The sequence below is a fragment of the Ursus arctos genome, unplaced genomic scaffold (assembly GCF_023065955.2).
Source record: "Ursus arctos isolate Adak ecotype North America unplaced genomic scaffold, UrsArc2.0 scaffold_16, whole genome shotgun sequence".
NCBI classification, from domain to species: domain Eukaryota; kingdom Metazoa; phylum Chordata; class Mammalia; order Carnivora; family Ursidae; genus Ursus; species Ursus arctos.
Window position 1 is genome coordinate 14,415,476 of NW_026622830.1, and position 26,734 is coordinate 14,442,209.

At 55.5% G+C, this 26,734-nt stretch overlaps 2 protein-coding genes across 3 annotated transcripts in view; both read right to left on the reverse strand.

Moving 5' to 3' along the window:
• The window catches only part of SLC12A5 (solute carrier family 12 member 5), a 34,355-nt gene extending 21,551 nt beyond the window's left edge, over positions 1-12,804 (reverse strand). Inside the window, exon 1 of one of the 2 annotated variants that reach the window (XM_044385625.2) lies at positions 12,631-12,804. In XM_044385625.2, coding sequence (XP_044241560.1) covers positions 12,631-12,751 — 121 coding nt within the window. In that variant the 5' untranslated portion in view covers positions 12,752-12,804. Of the gene's footprint in view, positions 1-5,163; positions 5,231-12,630 lie in introns of those variants that run through there. The other variant, XM_026503636.3, reaches the window with a different exon arrangement.
• A 4,666-nt stretch (positions 12,805-17,470) lies between these two features.
• MMP9 (matrix metallopeptidase 9) lies at positions 17,471-25,170 on the reverse strand. The gene is made up of 13 exons (XM_026503635.4): positions 24,977-25,170; positions 24,083-24,315; positions 23,573-23,721; positions 23,157-23,285; positions 22,890-23,063; positions 22,490-22,663; positions 21,940-22,116; positions 21,682-21,837; positions 20,357-20,627; positions 20,094-20,233; positions 19,632-19,782; positions 19,437-19,540; positions 17,471-17,784 (listed from the first exon to the last, which is right to left on the reverse strand). Exons 1-13 carry the CDS (start codon positions 25,112-25,114, stop codon positions 17,666-17,668), a joined length of 2,115 nt encoding a protein of 704 aa, XP_026359420.1. The 5' UTR covers positions 25,115-25,170; the 3' UTR covers positions 17,471-17,665.
• Between the last annotated feature and the right edge of the window lie 1,564 nt (positions 25,171-26,734).

Here is a 26,734-nt window from a genome sequence, read left to right on the forward strand (position 1 = left end):
TACTCCACCTCCTGGAGAAGTGACCCATTTGGCATCTCCTATGCTCCTCATGCATCTTCTGTCAACAAATATTCACTGGATCTCTCCCATGTGCCAGTACGGCCGTGGGGAGGAGGCGGGGGAGTCAACACAGACCAAGACACCATCCCTGCCCTCAGGGAACCCACAGGCAGGAGATATAAACCAGTATCCAGGAATTTCCAACACAGAGTGGTAAATTCTGTGATAAAAGATGAACAAGGGACTGTGGGAATACAGGAGAGGCATTCAGCCCAGCCTGGGAGGTCACGGAAGGCTTCCCAGAGGAAGTGACGAGTAGGCTGAGAACTGAAGGATGAGTAAGAGCTAGACTGGGAGGGAGGCGGGAGGATGTTCCAGGCAGAGAGAACAGCATGTTCGCTGGCCCAGAGCGGAGAGTGAACAGAGTGGGTCAGAGATGCTGAAAGAAGTTTGATCTGGCTTGAGTCTGAGGAAGAGGCATGGACAGAGGGGCTGAAAGGTGGAGACTGACCTATGAAAAGATGAGCCTCAGAAGGTGTGGGCTGGGTCCTTAAATGACTAGCAGACCATGTTAAAGATTTTGGCCTTCATCCAGAGGACAATGGGAAGTCATCGAAGAGTTTGACGCAAAGAAGTGCCGTGAACAGAGTCATGTTTTAGAGCAATCAGTCTGGCCTTTAGATGAAGAATACAGATGCTAGTTTGAGCCTTTCAGCAATCCAGGCAAGGGCTGATGATGACCCAGACCAGAGCAACACAGGGCAATGGGCAGACTCAATAATTAATGGCACATATTTCTATGCCAGATGTTTGGGGACGTGGGAAGAGGGAATCTAGGATAATGCCTGGGGTTCCTAGCATAGGTTAACGGGTGGGTGATGGTGCTATCTAATAAATGGGGAAGAGAAGAGACCAGGGGTGGGGAAGATGCTGAATTTGATCGACGGTAAGGCAGAATAGGACACTCAAGCAAATATGTCCAGAAGCCACTTGGATATAGAGTCTGGGGTCCAGGAAAGAGGCTGGGCAGAGAAAAGATGAGAGTAACCCATGAGAATATGTGGAGGAAGTGTGTGAAAGTGTGCATCTGGATGAGATCACCCAAGAAGAAAGGCTCTTGGACATCTAGAAGTCCTTTCATAGGGGACCCCCACAGGCACTTTACCTTGGCTTTGGCCAGCACCCTTTCTCAGTTCCAGGGCTGAATCCCGGTAGCAGATATCTCTTTGGACCCTGGGGAAACTCCCCAATAAACAAATCCCAAATGAAGTTGAGGCCCTATGTATTCTGAATTTCCTGTCCCCTCATCTCCTGTCATATCTCTTTTCACCTCCATCTTCCCAAATCCTCCCCCATCCTTCTCCTCCCTACTTCCTGGAATCCTCCCTTAGTCACCCAGCCAGGGTCCATCCCTAGAGCACGACCTGTTATAAATCCAATCTCATCCTGACTCAAAGTTGTGGAAGGGGGAGGTGATGCCTCACCGGCTCAAGGGACACCCACCACCTTCTTCTGCCACCACCTCCACCTCATCCATCAAGCCAGGAACTCCTGAGCCCCAAACAGGGGGGCACCATCACCTCTTCCTTCTCACATATGAGTTCCTGGAAATGACAGACCTGTCCCCCCAGTGAGAACCTAGCACATAGGGAAAAAGCAAAAAAAGTCTTTGGAGGTAAATGCACCCAGCCTCCCTTCCTGACCCCCAGGGTCTCAGAAGAGCTGTCTGGGGCCAGAGAACAGAAGAAATAAAGGAGACATGGGTTCCTCCTCCTTTAAAATGGTGACAAGATGCTTCATATTCTCACCACACTACGGTGGGAACAAGAGGGTTTGAGGGGGATGAGAACAAATTTCTTGATGGTTAAGGAAAAGGGCTGGGGTCAAGATTTAGACTCCAGTCCCAGCTTCATTGGCTGTGTCGACAGGTTTGTCGGGCAAGTCACTTAAACTCTTTAAGCCTCAGTTTCCTCCTTTGCAAAGGGATAATAATTGTGCTTAGCTCACAGGGCTGTCCTGGGGATTAAGGGAAATAATGCCAATTGGGTGTGCCGGGCACATAAGCGGAACTATTGCTGCTATTACAAGTACAAATATTATTCATGTACGTGGTGCCCCACTCAGCCCGGGCTCCCCATCCCATACCCCTCCCCAAGTCCCAAGATTTAAGGGCCCTGTCCCCTGTGGGTCTGGGTCCCTCTCCTGGCGGCTTCCGCTCGGGGCCAGAACCACCGGACACAAGAACCCCTCCCCTCTGTCTTTCCCGCCCCCTCCCAAGCCCCACCTCCTTCCTGGGGTCCTGCGGCGCGTGCGGGGAGGCAAAGGGGGCGTCCTGGCCCGAGATCCGGCTACTAGGCAGCCCCGCGCCAGTCTCCATGGCGACCGCGCGGGCAGAAAGCGCAGCGCCGAGCCGAGGCGGCCACGCGCCCGCAGCCGCTTATGTAACGCGACGCGCAGCGCGGAGCCAGGCTCCGGGCCGGATCCCAGCTAGGAGCGGAGGGCTGGGGAGAGGGCGGCCCATAGGCTGGTCCTGGGTCCCGCCCTTCCACCCGCCATCTGGACGGGACCCCAGGCCGGGGGCTTCGTCTGCCGCGGGCTGATTTCGTCCCCTCCTGGGAACAGCCGGCGCACTGGTTGCGGGGAGAGGGGCGAGCTTCAGGAGTTCTCAGAAGAGCAGGGGGAACTCGCCCTGAATCCCCAGAGCCAGGACGCAGGCTGATGGGTAGCGGCGAGCGGCGCGCGCGCGAGAGGCAGGGCCAGACTGAGGCTGAGCCCTCTCCGCCTGGCCCCCGCCCCCGCCCCCGCCCCCTGGGAGCTCTCAGCCCGAATCGGCTTTCAATTAAGCTGCGGCGGCCAGAGCTCCCGGGGAGGAAACAGGCGAGCAGCGCGGGCTAAGGAGCCTCCCCCGGGGGCCTGGGACCAGGCCCGGGGGAATCCCCAAGCCAGATTGGGGTAGTGGGGGAGGGCGTCAGACCCCAAAAGGATAGGGGTCTTTTTTAGTCCAAAGGGTTCTTCTTTAGTCCAGAGGAGCTATTACCACCTCCCTGAGGTCAGTACCCAGGTCCTCACCTACATCCCCAAGAACCTAAGATCAGAGATGGCAGAGGCTCTTGATCTGGTAGTCTCTCTTCCCTCAAGCCCAGCAGGTTCTTAGGGCCCCCTACGACCATCTTTGGGCATCGCTGGGAGTCTGCCTCTCTCTGGGACCCCGAACATCTGACCCAGGTCCTAGCCACTCTAGTTCCAGGTCCTGGACCCTACACAGAGAGAGAAGGTCTCCAGATGGGCCCTCTACACTCAGAGTCTAGAAATTAATGGGGAGTGGGTAGAACCGAAGTGAGTTCCTAGTTTGACTCCTGTTCCACACACATAGATGCCTCTTTCCTAGGCCTCCTGAGATCCCATGGAAAACCCAAGGCCCAGAAAGGCACAAACCTCAGGGTAGAGAAAGCAGGAGCTGGGGGATCGGACCATACCCAGTGTCTGGGGAGAGCAGAGATTATCTCTCAGGCTGAGCCCCTGTCCTCAGAGTGGAGGCATCTGAAGAGGATCCCAGATGGCAATGACCCCTACACACACACACACACACACACACACACACACACAACTCGTTCCCGGGCACCGCGTCCGGATGCCTGGATCTGCTGCAGACTCGACTTTGCCAAACGCTCTTCCCCCGTAGCCTAAGCCTGCTGGGGAGGGGGGAGGCTGCTGGATGAGGCAGCCCCAGGGTCACTGGGGAGATGGGCGCGCTAGCTGGCCAGCCGGTGGTTCCGACCCCTGTATACCACTCAACCTCGGGGAGGAAAAAGGGGTCTCAGACAAAGAATTGGGGACTCTGGTGTCCACAGCCTTCCCAAGCGGCCACTTGGCTCTGACTTGGATCCAGGATCCGGAAGACTTCAAGTCTAGGCTCCCAGTCCCTGGAAGACCCCTATCTTTCAGTTCTTGGGGCTCTTTGGCCATCCTCCGGGGAGGTCTGCAAGAGTCTCAGATCAGAGGGTCAAGCAGTGCCCAAGGGAGCGTTTGAAGGCGCGGAGCGCAGACAGCGGGAGCGGGAGGCGCGCTAGTGCGCAAGGGACGCAGCGCCGCTGGAGGGTGGGGGGTGGGGGCGGCTGACAGCCGTGATGGATGGCTGAGACCGCTGGGGGGCGGCGGGGGGCCTGGGAGCCCAAGGGGGTGGCTGGCCCGGAAGACCTCGGAGCAGGGAAACCGTGGAGGAGGGCTGCGGAAAGCAAGAGCAGCGAAAGGACTTGCTTCAAGCCCCTGGGCTCCTAGCGAGTCTCCGCACCCACCGCAGCGCGTCCGCAGTGTCCGCGCCGCGGCGCCGGGGATTCAGCCGCTGGGACCCCATTCCTGAGGCCTCACTGGGGAAGCTAGCAGAGCTGACTAGAAAGGCTCCCCCTTGCCCCGCCCTGGAAACCTCACTGTCATGCCAGGGTACCGAAAGGAAGGGTAAAGAGGGAAGAAAGGAGGGTGATCTTGCTTCCCGTCCTGAATAGGAACCCATGGGTACGCGAGAGGGAGAGGGAGATTCCGCAAAGTAGAGTCGAAAATCTCCGGAGGAGGTACGCTTCAGTCTGAGGTCGGACCTCGGGCAGCTTTGGGGGAGGGGGCACAGACTGCACCAAGTGTCCCCTTAAGGAGACACCGCAGCCCGGACGGGGGCTGTCATATGGATCCAACCCCCCATGGGCACCTTCCCCCCACCTTTCAGCTGGAAGTCTCAGAGCGAGGGACTGCAGCAGACTGCACCCCCCACCCCCTCCCCGTGCCGCCGGTCAACGCTCTGCGCCAGGACGCCGGGGTCCCTTCTTGGGGAAAGGAACCCTCCTCCCGCCCGTCGAGGTCCACGTCAGCCCATTCTAGCTCTTCCACCCCCTTCCCACCGCCTCCCCCGCTTAGCTAACCCACGTCTGCCCCCGGGCTGTGGGCAATGGCAACCTCTCGGCCCCCAGCCCTGCCCCGGGCGCGGCGCATTCCAGCACCTCGGACAGCGCCTGGCGCATTCCAATGGAGCAGGGCTCCAGGCCACCCCGGGCTCCCACCGCCCCGGTCAGTCCCAGCCTCTTTGAAGGAGGCGGCCCCCGCTCTGCCTCTAACCCTAGAGCTGCCTCCTCTCCTCGCCGCCCCCTCCCTCGCTGCCCCCGGGCCGCTGCTTACCCGGGTTGGCTCCCCCATCGCCGTCCTCGCAGTCCGTCAGGTTGTTTAGCATGGTGGCGGCGCGGCGCCGGGCCCGGGGATGGCTGCTCCGCCTCGCCCGCGCCCCTCTGCCCGCCTTCGCCGCTCTCTCGCTCGCTCTAGCTCTCTCTCGCTCTCCGCTCCACGGAGGAAGAAGCTGCAGTGCCCGCCCGCCCGGCGCACACACACTCGCACACGGACACACGCTCACACCCGCGCGCGCCCCCTCTCAGCGGCGGCGCTGCTCACCTCATCCCGTATGCAGGAGGCGTGAGCCACTGGCGGGGTTTTGGGGGGGAGCGCGAGAGGGAGGAAGAAGAGGAGACGAGGGGCGGGCAGAGCACGCCTGGAGGCCCCCTCTCACGAAAACCGGGGGCTTGCACGGGTGGGATGGAGGGGTGCTGCGGCGGACGGGGGCCTCGCCTCCCACGAGCAGACGCAGCTCCGCCCGCCCCCCACTCCCCGGCACAGGCGGGGCCGGCACGTGGGCAGGTGCCATCCCGCGCCCTAAAAATAACGGCAGGGAACTAGGTCGCGGCCGCGGGGAGGCGGCCCCGCAGCGGCTGCCTGGCTGGGGGTCTGGGGTGACCCCTAAGAAGAAGGCGAGGAGTACTGAGGCGGCGGGGGTGGGGCACCATGGAATATGGGTCTCTGGGGAGCCTGTCTGCAAAGCTGGGGAGGCCAGCCCGGAAGAGGAGCGGAGAACCAGACCCTTTCCCAAATCGCTGTTCACGAGGTTGGAACCGGGGGTGTCTTGAGGCCAGAGCCATTAACTGAAGCACTGTGCTGCCCCCAGGGGTTCAGGGTCACTGGGCTGAACTGTCTGGCTCATCCTGTCTTAAAATGGGAAGAGCGGAACCTGAGGAGTTGCAGTGAAGCCTCTCATTGTGCTTAGACCGAGTCCTAGCATCTCACCCCCAAGACAAATCCCAGGAGTCCACAGACAGGGACCCTCTGACTGTAGAATGACCCTGGGAAGGAGATGCGGTGAGGAGGAGAGAAGACAGCAGTGAGATTCCAGGGATGGCTGACTCCACTGGGGCTGGTGCAGCCTCCAGGGAGGCAGGCTGGTAGGAGGCTGGCCAGGGACAGAGTGGGGGAGGGACAAATGAGGCCGCCTGTCGGTTTCGGACCAGATTTTCTCCTGGGGCGGGAGTGTCTAATCCCCTAATCCAGGATTGCTTTCTGAGGATTCCAGAGCCAGCACGCTCTCTGGGTCCCTCCTCCTCCCTGACACTAGTCCCCCAGAAGCTTGATTGTCCTGGGACCTCTTTGGGACAACCCCTAGAATCCAGACTTGAGCCAGCAGTGGAGACATCTCAGGAAGAAGCATCAGAGATTTGGACCCTTTGTGTCTCCGGAAGATCTAAACATCCAAGGGTGAGAGCAGGGGAAATCCAAGGGGAAATCATTTTCAGACTCACACTAGCCCCCAGCACTGGCCTTTTAAGTTTCAGGAGAGTTCCAGGGTTGGAGAGGATCATATCAATCATCTTATCTAACAAACAACTTTCATCTTATAGATGAAAAAGCTAAGGCCCAAAGAAGAGAAATGACAGCCTATGGACACACAATGCCAGTGAATGGCAGGATTTGGTCTAGAATCCAGTTTGCTTTATTCTAGTTTAGGACTCTTCCTCACCATAAATTCTTTTAAAAATTTGCCCTGCCTCCAACAGAAGGAACAAGGATAGAGTCAAACCAAATTGCTCAGCCATCTCTGATTCTTGGCTAATAAAAAGGGAACAGGGAAGGGTCTGAGGTGAGCTCTTTCCCTTTTCTTGTGGTCAGGCTTCAGAGGTGCAGGATTGAAGTGGCCCCTCAGCTTGCAACCGGAGGTAGGCCCAGAAGATCTTCAAGGCTCCTAAAAAGCTGGCCACATGACTAGAGACCCCATTCTAGGACGTGACCTTTCAGAGCCATTGACAGCACCCTCCACTCAGAGTCCTTGCACACAATTATCAGAGGCTTCAGATCAGGGCAATCACAGTCTTTGGCAGCTGACTGCAAGGGGCTTTGGAGGGATCCACCAATAATGTATCACTGTCACTGGGTTTTGTGGACACTGGAAGGACTTGTTAGGATGGAGAGCTAGCTATTCAGACAAGGTGTGAGAATTGGTCTTCTTGGCTTTCCCAGGGAAAAATCACACACACAAAAGAGGTGAGATGAGTTTGGATTAGTGACAGGGGTTAAAAAGATAGCAGGTGGATAGACCCATGTTTGGGAATTTCTAAGCACTCCACTACCTCCACACCCCACCATCACCACCACTTGCAGCAGCATTATGGTTTTCCACTACTCTGGAGAGACAGGTAACATAGCAAAATGTGTAGCATGTTTGTCTGAGAAATGCTGTGAAATAAATTAAATGCTGAGATTTTTTTTTTTCAGCAATGTCAGATCTGGGATGTTCCCCTGGAGGTATTTCCATTCATTTGTAGTCCAGAGCCCTGGCCACTCAGGGACTCAGCCCATCTACAGGAGGAACCTAGATCCCAGGGGAGTACAGGCAAAGGCCAGAGTGATTCCTCTTCCCCTGGGTGCTCCATCTGCCTTCCCTCACTGGAGTTCCTATCTCACAGGGCATCTGGAAATCAAGACACAGTGAAGATATCCTGTCCTCTGCCCCCAAACTCTGTGTGTCCCTGAGAAAAATTAAGTTCCTCTTTCTGGGCTTCAGTATCTCCATCTGCAAAATGAAAGTGTTAGGTCACATAAATCCAAGGGACTTCCTCCCGCTCTGAAAGCTCTTGGTGCTCTCTCCATTTATCTCAGACTAAAGCCATGGAGCCCTCCCTGAGCCCAGACCAAGTAAGGAGACGGCCCCAGGGGGAGACCCTACCCTTTCGATTCACATCCCCTACTTCTCAAGGAGACTGGTCCCTATTCTGGCTTCAGGCCAACCTTCTGCAGTGAAGCTTTGAGAAAACACCATTGCAGGCCCCTCCTGCACTGCCAGCCTGGCCTTGGCCAGGAAGGTCACCAGTAAGGTGACCCTCAGCTCTGAGCCCCAGGAACATGGCTGCCAGCTTAGCATCCCAACTCCACCCAGAGCCCTAGGAAGATCTAAGGCCGGGGAAACTCTCCCATTCAAGCCACACAAGAGGCAGAGCTGAGAAGGTCCTGTTTCTGAATTCTGAATGTCTAAAGTTTACCCCCCTCTCACCTTATGCTTCTCAGAGAGAAAAACATTTCAGGGAAGCTGCCCAAGTATCAGGACGTGGGAGCTGGAAGAGACTTTATAAATTATTTTTTGCCACCCCTCATCTACAGGGAAATTAAAGTCCAGAAATGAAAAGGTACAAATTTTCTTCATGGGGTGAACTTGTGGCAGACTGGGGACTAGAATCCAGCTCCCTGACCTCCAGCCCAGGACTCCAACCACTGAACCAGGATATGAAGCTGTTTGGAGGAAGCTGGGGCCACCTGACTGGGTCTTCTTTCCACAGGAGGCAGACACAGTGTTCCTCCTTACAGCTCAATCCCTATCCATCCTTATCTGCATATGATTACCCCCTCGACCTAACACACCCACCCCGGCTCTGTCTTCCTGGAGCCAAGGCCCTGAACTCCCCCTTTCACTCCTCTCCCCAAACTACATGCCCGTCCTCCAGACCCAAAACCCTCGCAGTGAATTGATGAGCCCAGTGCACAGCACACCCCACACACACAGGGCTCGCCGCAGAGCACGTCAACCACCATCGTCTCCGTGGCAACCAGGGGCTTAATTAACAGGCTGCAGCCCTGTCACCATGGCAATGGCACCCCAACAGCCCCCCATTCCCCTACAGATTCGGCCTGTCTTTCCTCTTTCTCAATCTGGACCCCCTTCTCACAGAGCCACCCCCCACCCCCACCCCACCTGGAGAGCTGGTGCCCGCAGATTGCTCTGGTTCATTGAGAAGAGGGGAGGGGAGGTGAGGGGGATGAGAGAGAGAGAGAGAGAGAGGGAGGGAGAGCAGCCCGTCACCATGGCAACTGCAGCCCCGTTCATAACCAGTTTGTTGCCATGGAGATTCCCGGGGCTCACCTTGGGCTGAGGTACTGGGCAGTGAGGCTCTGAGTCCCGGCTTGAGGAGCGGGTGACTGGAGAACACCCTGAACAGACTGGAAATCTCCAGATCAGATATTTACACCAATAACTCAGTGTCATTCTTCCCAATTTACAGATAGAGAGACTGAAACATGAGGTTTGGGTATGCGGGAGGCAGAGAACTTCACCCTTCTAGATCATCAAAGAATCCTATCATTTTTATGGCTAGCATGACCCTCAGATAGCTTCCTGTTCAACTCCTTTATACTACAGATGAGGAAATTGAGGCTCGGACAGGGAAAGCAACGTGCCCAAGGCAACACCACAGAGCCTGAGTTAGAGCGTGGATGGGCTATACAGTGGTCTTGCTCCATTCCCCTGGTGTAAGTCAGCTCCTTCGCACTCGTGGGAACACATTTCAACTCCTGTTAGTCTTAACCCAGACCCCAGGTTCTTTCCAGTGCCCTGTCTTGCTCCACCAGAAACTGAGGCACAGTGGGAGGTGGTATAAAGGGATGTGGGAATCGCTCAGAGTGGTACCAACTGGCCCCAGGTGCACTTCTGTCCAGCCAAGTCATTGTCAACCTCCCCATAGTACAGAGGAGGCAACTGAGGTATGGGGGCTGCAGCCCAGGATTCATGGTGGATTCAAGGATCAGCCTCCGACTTGCTTCTTTCACCCCCGTCAGTTGTCAGTTACGTCCCCACTACAGCTGACCCCCTGGCAGCAGGAGGCACTTCCAGGGGCAAACTCCACTCTCTGGGTCCAAAATCAAAGACAATGCTCATACCCAAGTGACCTGTCAAACCTCTCCCAACCCTTCCCCACCTTCCACATGCTGCCATTTCTCCGCATGGGCCTGGGTGAGGACGGGAGGTGGAGAACACCTCTTCTTGGGGCCAGAGGGCTGACACAAGAACAGCTGTGGGAAAGAGATCACCAGACTTCGGTTCCTCTAGGGAGCCCTTGTCTACTTCCCCATGCAGTGACTACCAAGGAGGAGGGGCTGGAGGTACCTCTCAGGGCCAAAGAGGTTAAAAGTCACCCAAATCATTCTCAAGATGAAACTTCTAATAAACTCATGCACACAGGTACGCAGCCCACAGACAGACCCAGGAATACACACATGCCCATCAACAGACTGGAATACAGTGACACATATAAGCACTGACTCACTGACTGTCCCACAGGTCATCAGAGCTCATGGGGGGTGCTCCTCCCTCAAGACACACAAAGACACACACGCACTATTTCTGCCACAAGCACACAACATTCTAGATTCACATGCAGTTTGCACCCACGCTTGCACACCCCAAACTGGGAGCCATATTTTACTGCCACATGCAGGAGCTTGGAAATGGGAATGGGAAGACCTATTGATCACCTAAGAATGAGAGAGAGGGCCATCTTATTCTCGGGCCAGGGGATGGGGAATGGGAGGAGAGAAGGCAAGGGTAGGAGAAGCAGGAGCTTATAGCCACTGCCTCTCTTGTCTGACGAACATTAAGCACCTACCAAATGCCAGGCTGTGGGCTTGGAACTCGGAACACTGAGATAAAAGGATATGGTCCCTGCTTTTGAATGGCAGGAGCCACACAAGTAAATAACTTCCATCCACGTGTGCTCTCATGGTGCAGTGGGTGGGCGGAAGAGGAATGACGGCCTCTGCCTGGAAGCAAGGGAAAGTGAAAAAGGTTTTCAGGAGAGGTGAAATGAGCCATAACCTACAGAGTGAGTAGGAGTTTCCCTGGCTAATGGAGGTGGGAAGAAGAACACGGACAGGTATGCCCCGGAGCAGATGAGGAAAGAGTTTGGACGACAGACTACGGCGTAGGCCTTTATCCTAACAGCGATGGGGAGCTTGTGTGGCGGGCGGTCAGGACAGGATCGGAGGCAGGCAGACTGGTGAGGAGGCTGTGGCGATGGCCTGGGCCATGTGAGAAATGATGGAGGTTTGTACCAAGGGATGGTGACCAGAAGAGAGATTCAGGACAGATTCAGGATTAGTTTTGGGGGTGGGGTGGCCAAGATGTGAGGACCAATTAGATCCGGTGCGAAAAGAAAAGGAAGCGTTGAGAATAGCTCCTGGAGTTCTGATTTTTGAAACTGTAAGGATGGAAAGGACGTTCATGAAAATGAGAAAGGAGGAAGCTTATGGGGAAATATGAAGAATGGAAGGACCCCAAGAAATCCAAATGGCCACGTCCAGAAGGCGGTTGGTTGAGGGGCTGGGGGCCTGCGGAAATCTAGGTCTCAGTGTGGTCATCTACACAATGAGGGAGTTCGCCAAAAAAAAATCCCTAAAATGCCCCCTCCAGGGCTGTTGGTGCTTCGTTTTGCTGCAGAGTGAGCTCACCTGCGGCTCAGCAGCGACCCCTGGCGGCCCCGGGAGGCTCTTCCTCCTCCCCGTGCTGGGGCCACTCCAAGCAGATTCGCAGCGTTTCTTCCAGACCTGAGGGGCGCAGGGTCAGGAAGAGGACCCCTGACAAGTGCCCCCTGCGGAGGAGACTATGAGTGCATCCAGGATACTAATTCTTCACCGAAAGCTAGAGGGATCCTTCACCTCCCCTCTTCTGTACCCTGCGTGTAACTTCCATTACAAGGCAACAGCAACGGGTCCTCGAGGAGGACGCCCCCAATCTAGCCTGACCTTGCTCCACCCAACCCTCTTCTGGAGCTGGAGCAGAGGGGCTTAAGTGGACCCCCAAGGGTCAGGACTGGAGACCCCACAGAATTCTCCCAAGATCTAGCTGCCCAAAAGTAACTCCTCTTTCTCCCATCTTCCCGGGATCCCCAGGCGCTGTCCGCGACGTCTCCAGGGAGGCCGAGGATTGGAAGATCCTCCAGGCCCCAGTCACCTGCTGAGACAGCACCAGCCCCAGCATCCCGGACTCATCTTACCTTCCGCCCTTGACCTCACCCTTATCCTCCTGGCAAGACCCCTTCCTCTCTGGTCCCGCCCTTTTCTGCCTCCAAACAGAGATAGTCCTGCCTCCTCCCATTGCTTTTGGACCCACCCCTTAATCATAGGGCTCTCCCTTTCCCTGGTTTCACCTTCTTCCCTCTGGTCCCGCCCCCTACCCAAAATGACCCCGCCCCTTTAGTGCCCTCCAGTTCAGCCTTCTTTTGACTCTAGCCCCTCCATCACAAGATCCGCCCCTTTGCCTATAGCCCCACCCTCTTGCCTGTGCCCCGCCCACATCGAATCTGGCCCCTCCCTTCACCATTTCCCATCCAGCCTCCTTCCCTTCCGCTAGGTCCCTGCTCTTCTCCCTTCTCTAAGCCCTCGGCTGAGACTACCCCACCTCCAGCCCTGGCCCTGCCCCTTCCAAGAGAAGACCCGCCCACCATGGCCCCTCCTCTTCTCTCGCCCCGCCCCACTCCGGCAGGCCCCGCCCCCTGCGGCCTCTACCTTTGGCGTCTTCCCCTGAGAGGTGGCGGAGACCGGCTGCCGAATGCGGGTGGGACTCTAAGTCAGAGGTCCCGGCGGGCGCCGCGGGGGGCAGTGAGGTGACAGTGAACCTGCGGCTCATAGTGTGGAAAGGGGCCGGGTGGCGGCGGTACGGGCCCAGATCGCACAAGTGGCTGCAGCCCGGCTCCAGCAGACAGAAAGAGCGAATTCCCCCCCCGTCCGCCGCCCCCCACCGGGCGCGGCGCCGCGCAGGGTCCTAGTGCCCGCTGTGCTGTGCCTCAGAACGTGGCCATTTCGCTCCAAGTCCCTGGGCTCTCAATTCTAGGAAGCGTCTGAGGATCCCACCTGCAGCTGAGAGCCGCCTCTACGCGGGGGCCCCAGTGTGTGGCTCCTGGAGCCCGGGCCCATCTCTTGCTGGGGTCTCCTAAACACCTGCGTTTTATTCACGCATTCATTCATTCATTCATTCAACGCATCTTGATAGCGCTCCTGTGTTTCAGGCAACGGTACTAGGCCCTGGGGATACAGCACTGACTGAGATCGACCAGCTTCCTGCCCTCGTGTGGCTTAAATTCTAATGAGGAGTGAGCGGAGAAAGATTGTAAGTGAGCAAACGCATAGACAAGGTAATTTGAGATCCAGGAATAACAACTACGGGGAAAGACTACTTTAGAGGGTGGTCTAAGAAGATCCCTCAGAAGATGCCATATCTGAGCTGAAACCTCCCTGATGAAAAGAAGCCAGCTACGCGAAGATCTGGGGGAAAATCTCTCCTGCAGAGAACATAGCAAGAGGCAAGGCCCTAGGCTGAAAAGGAGTCTGGACTGTTCAGGAAGCAGCAAGAAGGACAGTGTATCTGGAACAGAGTGAACAGAGGTGAGAGTGTAGGAGATGAGGGAGGGGGAAAGGGCACATCATGTGGCCTCTTGAAGGCTTCAGAGAGGACCCATTGGACATTTTTGAGCAGAGGAGTGATGTGATCTGACTTATATGTTACAGGGTCACTCTGGCTGTTGCACGAAGAGTCCACTAAAGGAGAGCAGGAGTGGAAACTGGGAATCTAGGTAGGAGGCCCCTGCAGAGCCCCATGCTCGCGAGAGGTGGTAAAAGCCAGATAGAGCGGCGGCAGTCATCCAATTCAAGGTATGCTTTGGAAGTAGAACATACAGGCACTGTTGCTGAACTGAATGTTTTGTGGGATGGAATACGGATGTACATGTCTTCCCAGCAATTCCACTCTGAGGTATGTGCCCTGCCAAAGCACTTGTATGAATAAATAAGATTTAATACATTTGAATATACGGTATCCTACTTCTACTTATGCAGTTTCTCAATGCTTTTCTAATTGCATCATTAATTGCTGTACTAGGTATACTAGGTATATGGCCCAAAGAAAGGGCTGCCCGTGTTCACCAAAAGACATTTACGAGAATGTTTATAGCAGCATTATTCATAATAGCCTTAAACTGGGAACTACCCAAATGCCCATTAACCATAAAATGGGTAAATAAAAAAATAAATGGATGGATAAATAGTGGGACATTCATACAGTGGAAAGCTATAGTGTGAATGCACAATCTGTAATTCACAACCAATATCGATGAGTATCACAAATATGACCTTGAGCAGAACCAGCCAGATGCAAGAGTAGGTACTATAAAATACTATTTAAAGTAAAAACTAGTCAAATCTATCTAAGCTGTTGGAAGTAATGGTGGTAACTCTTGGGGTGGAGGGGTAGTGATTGCAAGGGAGCAGGAGAGGGGCTTTTGGGGTGCTATAATGTTTTGCTTCTTGATCTGGTTGTGGGTTACACAGTCGTGTTCAGTATGTGGAAATTTATTGACACGTACACTTATGGCATGTGGATTTGTCTGTATATTTATTCTATTAGAGCAATAGTCCTCAACTGGGGTTAGTGCTGCCCGACAGGGAACACCTGGCAATGTTCAGAGACATTTTTGATTGTCACAACTGGAGGGCGGTGTTACTGACATCAAAGTGGGGAGACGCCACTTGTGCCATCTAGGCTAGCGCCAAGTCGGCCTGGCCATGAGCCACGGGTTCCCCATTACCCCCCTGCGCTCCACCCCCACACTGGGACCCAATGTAGGGAAAGGAAGACTGACCCCGAGTGGGTCTGCCATCGTACATGACCCTACTACCCCCTGGAGGAAGATACCAAACATTCCTACAGCATTCCCCACCACTAAAAAAATTCTGGCCTGGAATGTCAATAGTGCCCAAGTTGAGAAACTGTACTAGAATAAGGAGTTTAACTGATACCTAGATTTTAGGACTGATCAGGTTCTACGACTGATTGAGAGCAGATGATGTCATCTTTATCAAGGTAGTGATGACTGACAGAGAAGCACGTTCAGAAAGTGGATCCCAAGAGTTCAGCTGGACCGTGAGGTTGAGAAGCCTATCAGGTACCTAAGGATCATGCGAGTTGGCCTTTGAACATGCAAGTCTGGAGCTCAGGGGAGAGGTTAAGGCTGGGGATATAAACTTCGGAGTCCTTGATAGAGAGAAAGCAGCAAGGCTGGGGGAGATCACAGGGAATGAGTGTACACGGATAAGTCCAAGGATTGAGCGCAAGGGCATGCTATCATCTAGAGGTTAGAAAAAGAAAGATCCAGGGGCGCCTGGGTGGCGCAGTCATTAAGCGTCTGCCTTCGGCTCAGGGTGTGATCCCGGCGTTATGGGATCGAGCCCCACGTCAGGCTCCTCCGCTATGAGCCTGCTTCTTCCTCTCCCACTCCCCCTGCTTGTGTTCCCTCTCTCACTGGCTCTCTCTCTCTCTCTCTCTGTGTCAAATAAATAATAAATAAAATCTTTTAAAAAAAAAAGAAAAGAAAGATCCAGCCAGTGAGGTGGGGAGGACCAGGAAGGGTGACCCAGAAACTGAGTGAAGAACGGCATTATCAACTGTGTCAACCAAACTGAGAGTCATGTAGGATGAGCCCAGAGGACCCGTCGCATCTGGCTACAGGAAGTTCATAGGTGGCTTGGAAGAGAATGATTTCAGCGGTGTGGTGGGCTGGGGGTCAGGCTGGAAGTGCTTGCAGAGAGAATGGAAATTGAAGAAGTGGAGACAGTGAGTAGAGACTATACTTTGGGGAAGTTTAACTGTGGTTGGGGGTGAGAGGTAGAGAGATGGAACAGTATCTAGAGAGAGACAGAGGTTCAGAGGGGCTTTAAACAAGCCCTATTGAGGAATGGGGGCATGCCCCTGGGAATGGGTCATTCCTCAGCAAGAAATGGATGAGGTGGGTTTGGATCCACCCAAAGGGAGTTCGGGAAGAAGTTCTAAGAGTCCCTCAAACTCCCACTTGGGCCAGAGTCCAGAAGGCAATCATATCCGCTCGTCTGCTCCACTCACCTGCTCCAACCCTCCGATCACCTGCTCCAAGTCCCTCTGCTGTCCTGTGGAGTCATGTCCATGCTCCTCAGCCGGGCATTCAGACCTTGTCTCATCTAGTCCAGACCACCATTCCCCTCAACCATTCCAGAATCCTCTGTGCTCTGCTGCCATCTTCCTCCTAAAACCACACACTAGAGTTGGGAGCCTTTTGTCGTTCCCTCAAACAACCGCTCTGCTTTTTCTCTTCTCGCAGCACTTGCCCCAAGAGCCCGCAGTCAAATCCCACTGCCACCAGTCACCAGCTATGGGACTTCCGCTGAGCTGTGTAATTCCGTGTGCCTCAGTTACCTCATCTGTAAAATGGGGGGGGTGGCAATCATACCGTAAGATAAGAGCAGTATCTGTCTCCCAGGTTGTTTTCAGGATTAGCGGTGGTAACACGCATAAAGCGCATGGCCCAGAGTCAGTGTTGGACTAAGGGTAGCTACTATCACCGTGTATATAATCCATATTCCATTTATCCGCCATCTGACCTCTGCACACTTAAGATGTTGCCATTTGGCACTCTACAAGCCATACGGCAATCAATGTCCCTCTGTCTGTTGTTTTGTGCAAACGTGTGTGAGAGGTGGCATAGGCACATTTTTCGGTTTAACGGTCTATGGTAAATTACCCTCTACAAAGACCGTTCTACTCTCACAGGAAGAAACTCTTTTTTTTTTTTTAAGATTTTATTTATTTATGTGACAGAGAGACAGCCAGCGAGAGAGGGAACACAGCAGGGGGAGTGGGAGAGGAAGAAGCAGGCTCCTAGCGGAGGAGCCTGATGTGGGACTCGGTCCCGGAACGCCAGAATCACGCCCTGAGCCAGAGGCAGACACTTAATGACTGCACTACCCAGCGCCCCTACAGGATGAAACTCTTGCTCATCTTTCCAGATTCAGTTCAAGTTCAGATGTCATCTTGGCTAAGAAACGTTCCCTGACTTCAACCATGACATATGGAATCACATATACACACCATTATTCTAGAATAAAGGGCCCCACGCTGCACACTCTCCAAGTGTAATCCCACCCCCACCAAAGAATCACTCTGGTAACTGAGCAGGACTCTTTGGGGACTGAGCCTGGAGTCTGCATTTTAAGCAAGTTCTGAGCGCACTCATGTGCCTCACGCTGGAGGACCCCGAGAGGTCCTTGAGGACAGAAACATAATCCAATTCATCTCTCCTTCCCCAGCGCCCTGCACAAGGCCTGGCTTCACGCAGAAGCTCAATAAATGTTTGATGAATGAATAATAGGTTGGCCATTTCCCCAGCTGTAAAATAGAAGTAATCACATTATATCTGCCTAATAGGAAGAATGAATGTTAATATTTATGAAGTGCTTAGGACACTACCTGGCACATAGTAAGCACTCTCGGTTATGTACATGCGTGAATGCGTACATACATACATAAAGAAATCTGCTCCTCAAGGTTTAAGAATTCAAGTTTATTAAAAACATTCCAGCAAAAAAGGAAGGTGGAAAGAGAGGGGCCCAGCCCACCTTGACTCTTCCTTGTCCTCCAGAACAAACCCACCAGTTTGTATCCGGCAAACTGGCTCCTTCCGCATTGGGATGGTCCCCCTAGGATCCACTCTGCAGTGCCGAACCAGGATGGGAAGCCCTAATCCTCCGGGCACCGTAGGAAGTCATAGGTCACGTAGCCCACTTCGTCCACCTGGTTCACCTCATTCCGAGAATTCACACGCCAGTAGAAACGGTCCTGGCAGAAGTGGGCTTTCCCTGCGGTGGGGGGGGGGGGGAGCAAGTACAAGACAGGTGATTCCAGCCCTCCCACAGACACAGACAGAAACAGGAGCAAGATCTTTACCATTGTCCTTCTTGCCCGTTCTAGATCTGAGCTTTTCACAGGACACATCCATCTCCCCCCACAGAGATGTGGGAGGGCAGAAAACCTCCATGTCCGAAGCCCTGGCACCGAGCCTGGGCACACAGTAGGTGCTCAGAACAATTCATTCAACATTCATTTCATCGAATACGTATAGTGCTCAGCACCATTAGAGGCACTGGGGGATACACCAGAGACAAAAGTGCAGGCACCCTCTCAGTTCTGGTGCCCGTGGGGTAAGAGAGACAATTAACAAGCAAACATGTAAATAAATGAGACCGTGACAACCGTAGAAAGCTACGAAGGAAATAAAAGCAGTAGGCGAGTAACTCATGAGGGCCAGAGAAGACTTCTTTGAAAAGGTAGCCAAAGCGCTGAGAGCCGAAGGGTAAAAGGGACGCAGCCCTCAGACAGTCTGGGGGAGATGCTTCCAGGCAGAGGGAACAACTGGCTTGGAGGCCCGAAGCTAGGAGTGACCTGGATGTGTTCAAAGAGCAGCCAGATGCGGGGGGGGGGGGGGGTGCGGGTGGTTTGGGTGGTGCGGAGCAGAGAGAACCACAGGAGTGCTGGGAGGGTATGAGGGGCTGATCAGATCCTGGAGGTTTCCTTTCTTTTTCTTTTTAAGATTTTATTTTTGGGGGATGCCTGGGTGGCTCAGTCAGTTGAGTGTCTGACTTCAGCTCGGGTCATGATCCCGGGATCCTGGGATCGTATCCCGCACGGGGCCCCTTGCTCAGGCAGAGGGAGAGGCGGCTCTCCGCTGAGCAAGGAGCCACACTCGGGACGCAATCCCAGGACCCCGGGATCATGTCTCAAGCCGAAGGCAGACGCTCAACCGACTGAGCCACCCAGGTGTCCCAGTAGTTTCTTTGACCTTGGAATGGTTCTGGAGTCGCCCCAAGACCATGGCCCCCCACCCCTAACCACTCCCTACTATGGAGAATATCTTAATGGTATTGAACAAACCAGTATGGCTTGAACCAGAGTATTTGCAAAGGAGATGGTGAAAAGCAAATCTTTTGGTAGTAGAGTCAACAGAACTTGTCAATTGAGAGCATGTGAGTGGTGAGGAAGAGAAAGTAAGTGTAACTCCAGCTATCATCTCCATTTTACAGATGGGGAAACTGAGGCTCCGTGAGCAGCAGTGACTTGCCCAAAGACAGTTAGGGATTGTCCTTTTTTTATCACTGTATCTCCTGTGTCAGCACAGTGCCTGGCATATTACAGACACTTGATAAATATTATCTAATAAAGGAATGAAACTCCATGCAAACCATGTGTCCCGTACTGCGTACTGCAGGGGAAAGAGCCTCCAGCAGGGGACGCAGGAAATCTGGGTTCTAGTTCTGGTTGTTCCCTGTGTCCCTTTATGATCTGGGAAAGGTCCCTGCCTCTATAGGGAACTTCACCTGTGCTGGGGCATTTGCCTCAATCTGGAGGGATTTTTTTTTCCCCTCGCTCAGAATTTGACCGAACATCTGAGGCAGACTAGCGTGGGAAGCATGGCGGGGCGGGACCGCTCCTGACCCGCGTCTGCAGCCCTCACCTTGGTACTGGAAGATGTTGTGCGAGTTCAGGGGCACCCCGGGGAACACCCGCCCCACCGAGCCGAGGCTGTTCGGATCGACGGTCTGCGTCTTCACGTCGAACCTGCAGGAAGTGGTTAAGAGACAGGTGCTGAGCTGGCGGGCAGGCGGACGGCGCCCGGGGTCCCCCTGCCGGCGCTGGCCGTGACTCTCACCTCCAGAAGCGTTGCCAGCTAAACAGTAGCACCTTAGCCCCGCCTTGCGGGAGGGCCCCTGTGACTTGGGCCACCTCCGGGCCCAGGCCAAGCTTGTCCAGACGCCTCGGGCCCAGCACCGACGCGCCTGCGTACACCCACACCTGGCGCCCTGCAGGGAAGAAGAGCCACATCGTTCTGGGGGCAGGGATGGACACACATTGTCCTTGAATGTCAAGGGGAAGAGCCCAGCGAGGCCTTTCTGCGCCCGACGTGCCCGCAGCCTCTGTGTCCACGGAGGACGAGCGCTCTGTAGGATGGCGCAAGGGGACGGTGAAGAACTGCTAAACCGCACCCGCCAGAAGGGGGCGCCTTTTCCTGATCCGCAGAAAATTTTCACGGATTATACTCTGTCTCTTGGTCCTCCTAGATTGGCGAGGATGTGAAGGGCGGGGGCGGGGGAGGAAACAGGAGGAAACTAACCAGAGAAGAAGAAAATCTTCCTGGTGAGCGGGTCCTCAAAGGCGGAGTCCAGCTTGTGGGGCAGCGCAGGCCACGAGTCAGTTATAAGGAAGGGGCCCTGCACCCGGCGCGCCTTGCCGTCAGAGAATCGCCAGTACTTCCTGGGAATGAGAAAAGGGACCGGCGGGGCACTGAACTTGGAACCGAAGGCCAGTGGGCGGAGAGGGGCAGGCAGGTCCCTCCTCCAAGTCCCCTCCCCCAGCCACACATCCCTGCCCCCTTACCCATCCTTGAAGAAATGCAGACGGTTCCCGATCTCCGCGATGGCATCGAAGAAGTTCACTTTGCATATATCCTCTGCTGGTTTGAAAGTCACTGTAGGGGGCTCAGAAGGGCCAGCAGTGGGGGGACCCGTGGGGCCAGCTGCAGGGGGGCCTGTGGGGCCAGTAGTGGGGCGCTCTGAGGGGCGGGTAGTGGGAGGCCCGGTAGGGCAGCCGGTTGGTGGAGCGGTGGGCTGAACGGTTGGAGGCTGTGGTTCAGGGTCAGGGCGAGGACCTAAAAGAGACAGATGAGATCCCCTCTATTCCCGCACACATCTGAGCTGGTGGAATATATCCCCCCCCAGACCCCATCAATGAGGCCCCTGACACGCCCTCGCCTCACTTTTGGACCTGCCTTCCCCCAGTCACTGACAGGCTGATTTTTTCTCAAACGTTCACCTTTCATTCCAGTTATGTCTGTCCAATCCCTGGGCTGTGTCAGGCCCTGCCTGGGCCCTAAGAACACAAATCATGCAGGAGCTCTCCCCCCCCCCACAGGCTAGTGGGAAAGAAGTGTGTTTTGAGCACGCAAACTGAGTGCCAAACTTAGTGCTAAGAGCTTTATACACTCACATTAGCTCATTTGACTTAAAAAAAAAAACCCACCAAGTAGATTCTTTAATATCTCCATTTTTAATGGGAGAATAATACTAATGATCGTAAATTATAACAATAAAATATTAAACACTTACATGGTGTCTACTATATGTCAGACGTCATTCTAACTCTCTTAAACCTCCTAACAGCCCTGTGAGGCAGGTACCATTATTAGCCCCATTTCACAGGTGAGAAAATTGAGGGGTGAAGTAACATCCATGGTCACCTGGCCAGGAAGTGGCTGGACTGGCTTTTGAACCCACGCCTGTCTCAGTCTAGAGTCTGCGCTCTTTATTCCCACCTCCAAACACTGACCAGACAGCAACTGGACCCACTGGACCCAGGCTTTCCCGCAGATAAATTTTTTTTAATTTTATTTATTTATTTGACAGAGAGAGAGACAGCCAGCGAGAGAGGGAACATAAGAAGGGGGAGTGGAAGAGGAAGAAGCAGGCTCCCAGCGGAGCAGAGAGCCCGATGTGGGGCTCAATCCCAGGACTCCAGGATCACGCCCTGAGCGGAAGGCAGACGCTTAAGGACTGAGCCATCCAGACACACACACCCCCCACCCCCGCAGATAAATGTTGAGGTCCCCACTCCACCCCTCCCCTGCCATTTCCCCATTCTCGGTAGGGCGGTAACGCCCAGCCCTTCCCTCCACCCCTTCCCTCCATCCCTGCCCCAAAGCTCACCATACAGAGACTGGATGCCCTTCACATCATCCTCATGCAGGGGGGGCCCCTCGGTGAAGCTGTACATGGGGTACATGAGTGCTTCCGGCACCGATGAGTGATCTAAACCCAGCGCGTGGCCAAACTCATGGGCGGCCACAAGGAACAGGCTGTATCCTGGAGGAAAGAAGACCCTGAGATGTGAGTCCTGGGCCAACCTCCCAGCCCTGGCCATCCCTCCCCCAACACTGCTGCCCCCAACCCTGGATCGCTGCTCACCTTGGTCCGGGCAGAAGCCCCACTTCTTGTCTCTGTCAAAGTTCGAGGTGGTGGCACACCAGAGGTATCCATCTCCGCGGCCCTCCGTAGTGCAGGTCGAGTACTCCTTGCCCAGGAAGATGAAGGGGAAGACACACGGCTCCCCCGCGGAGTTGCCCCCGGTCACCGTGGAGTCGACTGGAGAGACAAAGGGCCTTGGGTGAGCCAGGTGGGTGGGCCCAAGAAGGGACCAGGCGTGGGCCAAACGGGGAACTAGATAATCCTGATGTCCTATTTTAAAAGCCTAGGGGAGGCTGGGGACCCCGATGAGACCGGGCTAGGGTGGTGGGCGGGGCCTGGGGACCGGAGACTAAGTGAGAAGCAACAGGCTGGGCTAAAAGGCCAAGACACAGGGATGCGGGGCGGCACGTGGACCTCAGGGGGAGGGGCTGTGAGCGTGGACAGAGACGCCGGAGTCCTGAGGCCCAAGGAAGCGTGGAGAGACAAACCGATGGGTGGAGGAGCCAAGTTTCAGGGACCAATGCGGATCTGGTAGGCGGGACAGAGGTACCTCGGGTGGGGCAGAAGCCATAGAGTCTGTCCTGGTCGTAGTTGGCTGTGGTGGCGCACCAGCGGTAGCCGTCCGAGCGACCTTCGGTGGTGCAGCTGGAGTAAGATTTGCCCTCGAAGGTGAACGGAAACACGCAGGGCTTGCCGTCCCCATTGCCGTCCTGGGTGTAGAGTCCTGGGGAGGCCCACAGGATGACCGGAAGGCGCCATGAGTTTATTGACCCACACACCATCTGTGTACCACCCCTCCCCATTTCACAGATGAGAAACTGGGCCCAGAGAACAAGAGAGTGGCTTGCAGGCCGCATAGCACTAGTGGCAGAGCCAGGATTAAAACCTAGGGTTTCTAGCCCCTCGTGGATGGTGGGCACCGCTCACCGCCGCCGCGGCCCCGCACTCACTCTCGCTGGGGCAGAAGCCGAACCGGCGGTCGGTGTCATAGTCAGCCGTGGTGCTGCACCAGGCCATGTCGTCGGAGCGGCCGTCCGTGGTGCAAGCGGAGTAGGAGCGGCCCTCGAAGGTGAAGGGGAAGTGGCAGGGGGCGCCATCTGAGTTTCCGAAGTAGGTCGGAATCACTGCAGGAGGAGGGGGACAGGGTCAGAGCGCCTGGAGATGAGTGTGACAAGAGAAAGGGAATGGGGGGGGGGCGGGGAGGCTCAGGATCTCACCGACGCCCTTGCCCAGAGACCACAACTCTTCATCGTCGAAGTGGGCGTCTCCCTGAATGCCCTGGCCCGGAGGAAAGGCGTGTGCCAGGAGCCCGTTCTTCCCATCGAAGGGATATCCATCTCCGTGCTCTGAAGAAGCAGGTGGAGAAGAAGGGAGTTAGCCGAGTGCACCTGTGCGGGTGACGCGCTGCCCAAGGGCGCTGCCCCGAGTGTGGGCTGAGATCCCGCCTATGAGCAGCTGTCCCAACTTTGCGTCCCCGCGCTGTGCCGCGTCGGGCAGGAGGGGGCGCATAAGGGCCAGCGGCGGCCAGAGCTACGGGGGACAAGCGAGACCAAGCTCCAGTGCCCGCTCTGTTCTCTCCGTGGTCCTCCCTCCGCTGTCCCCGTCCAGGGTCTTCCCTTTCCCTCGTTCTTACCCCTAACACCAAACTGAATGACGATGTCGGCTTCGGGGCCGTACACGCGAGTGAAGGTGAGCGGCGTCACCGCGCTCCAGAGCGCGAAGGCGCGGGCAAAGGCGTCGTCGATCACGTTGCGCGGCAAGTCGTCCGAGTAGTTTTGGATCCTGTAGGGGAAAGGCGGGAGGAGAGAGGTGAGAAGTGAGGCCGGAGCCGGGGCAGTAGCGGCACCCGGGGTCGCAGCGGCCTCCGCAAGTACAGTGCTCCCTGCGTTCCACGCTTTCATCTACAAAACACTTTCAGAGGCATTTTTCTCCTGGGACGCTCACAATGGCCCGAGCAGGAAGACTCACGATTGCGTGCGAGACCCATTTCCCTGAAGGAGAAACGGGCTCAGAGGTGGAACCACTTGCCCCAGGCTGCACATTTAAACCCAGGGATCGGTCTAAGGACGGACGAAATCGCCGCCGGCGCGGGGCCCGGCCCTCCCGCCCCACCCCTCCGCCTCCGCGGGGCCCGGCCGCGCACCAGTAAGTGATGTCCCGGTGGTGCCACTTGAGGTCGCCCTCAAAGGTCTGGAATCTGCCCAGGTCCGGGACGCCGCAGCGCGGGGCCCGCATGGCGTCCAGGGTGGTTTTGTCCAGCTCTCCAGTCTCAGGCAGAGCCAGGCGCCTCTGGAGAAGCCGCAGCGTCCGACTCAGGGACTGCTTGTCCTCGTTCATCTCGGCCACTTTCGTGTAGCCATAGCGAAACAGATATTCCTGTGGATGGAGGGCCAGAGATATTCCAGAGCCGAGACTCTTTCTCTGCCCTACCCTGCCTGGATTCCTTCTGTCCAGGCACTCAGGGACTAGCGACTACCCAGGACTTGGTACCCTGGATACCAGTGCTAATGCCCACCCAGTAACTCCCTTCCCTGTAGACACCCTCGGCTCCTTCCGACTCCTGATGCCTGCCCGTGGCCCGTGCCTATCTCAGGACCCCCTGGCGTTTACCCCTGTCCACCCACAGCCATGCCTACTCCAGAACCGACCGATGCATCACCACCCCATCATTATTATTATTTTTTAAGATTTTATTTATTTATTTGGTAGAGAGAGACAGCTAGCGAGAGAGGGAATACAAGCACGGAGAGTGAGAGGGGAAGAGGCAGGCTCCCAGCAGAGGAGCCCGATGTGGAGCTCGATCCCAGAACACTGGGATCACGCCCTGAGGCCCTGAGCGGAAGGCAGACGCTTAACGCCGCCACCGTCACTGTCCCGAGCCTCCGCAGGACCTCCAGGGCCTGATCGTGGACATCGCTCTTCTCCAGACATGCCCTAAACCCCCAACTTGCCCCCAAGGTCTCTCCTCTGAGGCCCCATGCCCTCCCTGCGACTCCTGGCCAGCCTTCCCCAACTCCAGACTGGGGCATTCGCCTACCTCTGCCAGCTGCTTGTCAGTGAGATTAGCTCTCAGGTCTCCTGGGAAGACCACAAGGGTGGGCTTGTGTGGTCTGGGAGCCGCAGAGCAGCAGCCCAGCACCAGGAGCACCAGGACCAGGGGCTGCCTGGGGCTCATGGTGAGGGTGATGGTGTCTAGCTACAGCTGTCCTCATGGGGGCTTTAAGAAGGCGCTATTAACTGAATCAGTAACCCCGCCTCTCCCTGGCAGGCGGGGGCTGACTCAGGGGATGGGGTGTGTTGGGGGGGGCAGCCCCAGCATGAGAAGGCAAGGAAAAGGCTTACACCACCTCCACCTCTCCCCGGCTGCCCACAGTTCCCAATGCCGAGTCAGGCAGGACCCCAGACCCACAGGAAACCACAGGCCCATAGGGGAAGGGTTGGGTTTTGCAAACTGCAGAGCTCGTGGGAACTGAATGAAAGCAAGGGAGGGAGCCGAGGCTGGAGGACTCCCTGAGCTCACCACCTGAACACCCTGCATGGTCAGCCCAAGGGAAGGGGATGGAAGATTCCCCAAGGCCTCTTTCTGAATTCAGCGATCTCTCTTCCTGGTCAGATCGCATCCATGGGCCCCTTCCCACCCTGCTAGACTGTCCTCTTTTCTCCTCCCTGGAAGCCTTTCTTGGCAGCTTCCTCTCCCTGCCCCACCTCGGGGGCAGAAGGAGTGGGCTCTGCTAGGCAGGAATTGGGGAATTCCACCGAGACAACCCCTGTCTTCCACAGGCTGAATCTTTCAGGATAGTCAAGGGGGAAGTTTATGGCATCTGGAAGCCAGCAGACAGGCTTCACTCTCTTCCTTCAGGGCTTCAGGCAAATGTCCTACCACTCGGAATCTGCTTCCTCAGCTGTGAAAAAGGGCCTTTTGTCCCTAAATTGATGTGAGAATAAAATGAGATCAAACACAGAAAATCAGAAAACGTATGTTGCAAGTGCTCAGTGATGGCCGTGGTCGCTTTTAATTACCTGGGATTCCAACTTGGAATCACGAGACTGGGGTCTTGGGCTCTAATCTGCTGTGTGACCTACAACAAATGCCTTCCTATCTCTCCGGGTTTGGGACTCTTCAACTGCAAGATGGGGGAGAGGGGGTGATCTCGGGGGGGGGGGGGGCGCTGTTCAGTCCTCCAGCCCCTTCCCCACTTGAGGGCAAGCTCTAGCCCCAGTTTTCACCAGTATGCCTCCCTCCCTCTCCTCTTCCCCGCCAGCCCCTGTGGGGAAGGGTCTGTGTTTGCCTTTCCTGAGGCATCACTTGGGGAGGGCAACATAACCACCCAAAAAGCTGGATTTAAAAGGCTCACTGTGGGGCGCCTGGGTGGCTCAGTCCTTAAGCAGCTGCCTTTGGCTCAGGGCATGATCCCGGTGTTCTGGGATCGAGCCCCACATCAGGCTCCTCTACTGGGAGCCTGCTTCTTCCTCTCCCACTCTCCCTGCTTGTGTTCCCTCTCTCGCTGGCTGTCTCTATCAAATGAAGAAATAAAATCTTTAAAATAATAATAATGATAAATTAAAGGCTCACTGTGTGCCAGGCACTTTTTCTTTTTCTTTTCTTTTTTTAAGATTTTATTTATCTGAGAGAGAGAGAGAGCGCACGCGCGCGTGCGCGTGAGCAGGGGAGGAGCAGAGGGAGAGGGACAAGCAGACTCCTTGCTGAGTGGGGGAACTCATCACAGGCTCAGTCCCAGGACTTGAGCTGAAGTCAGACGCTTAACCCACTGAGCCCCCAGGTGCCCTGAGCAGT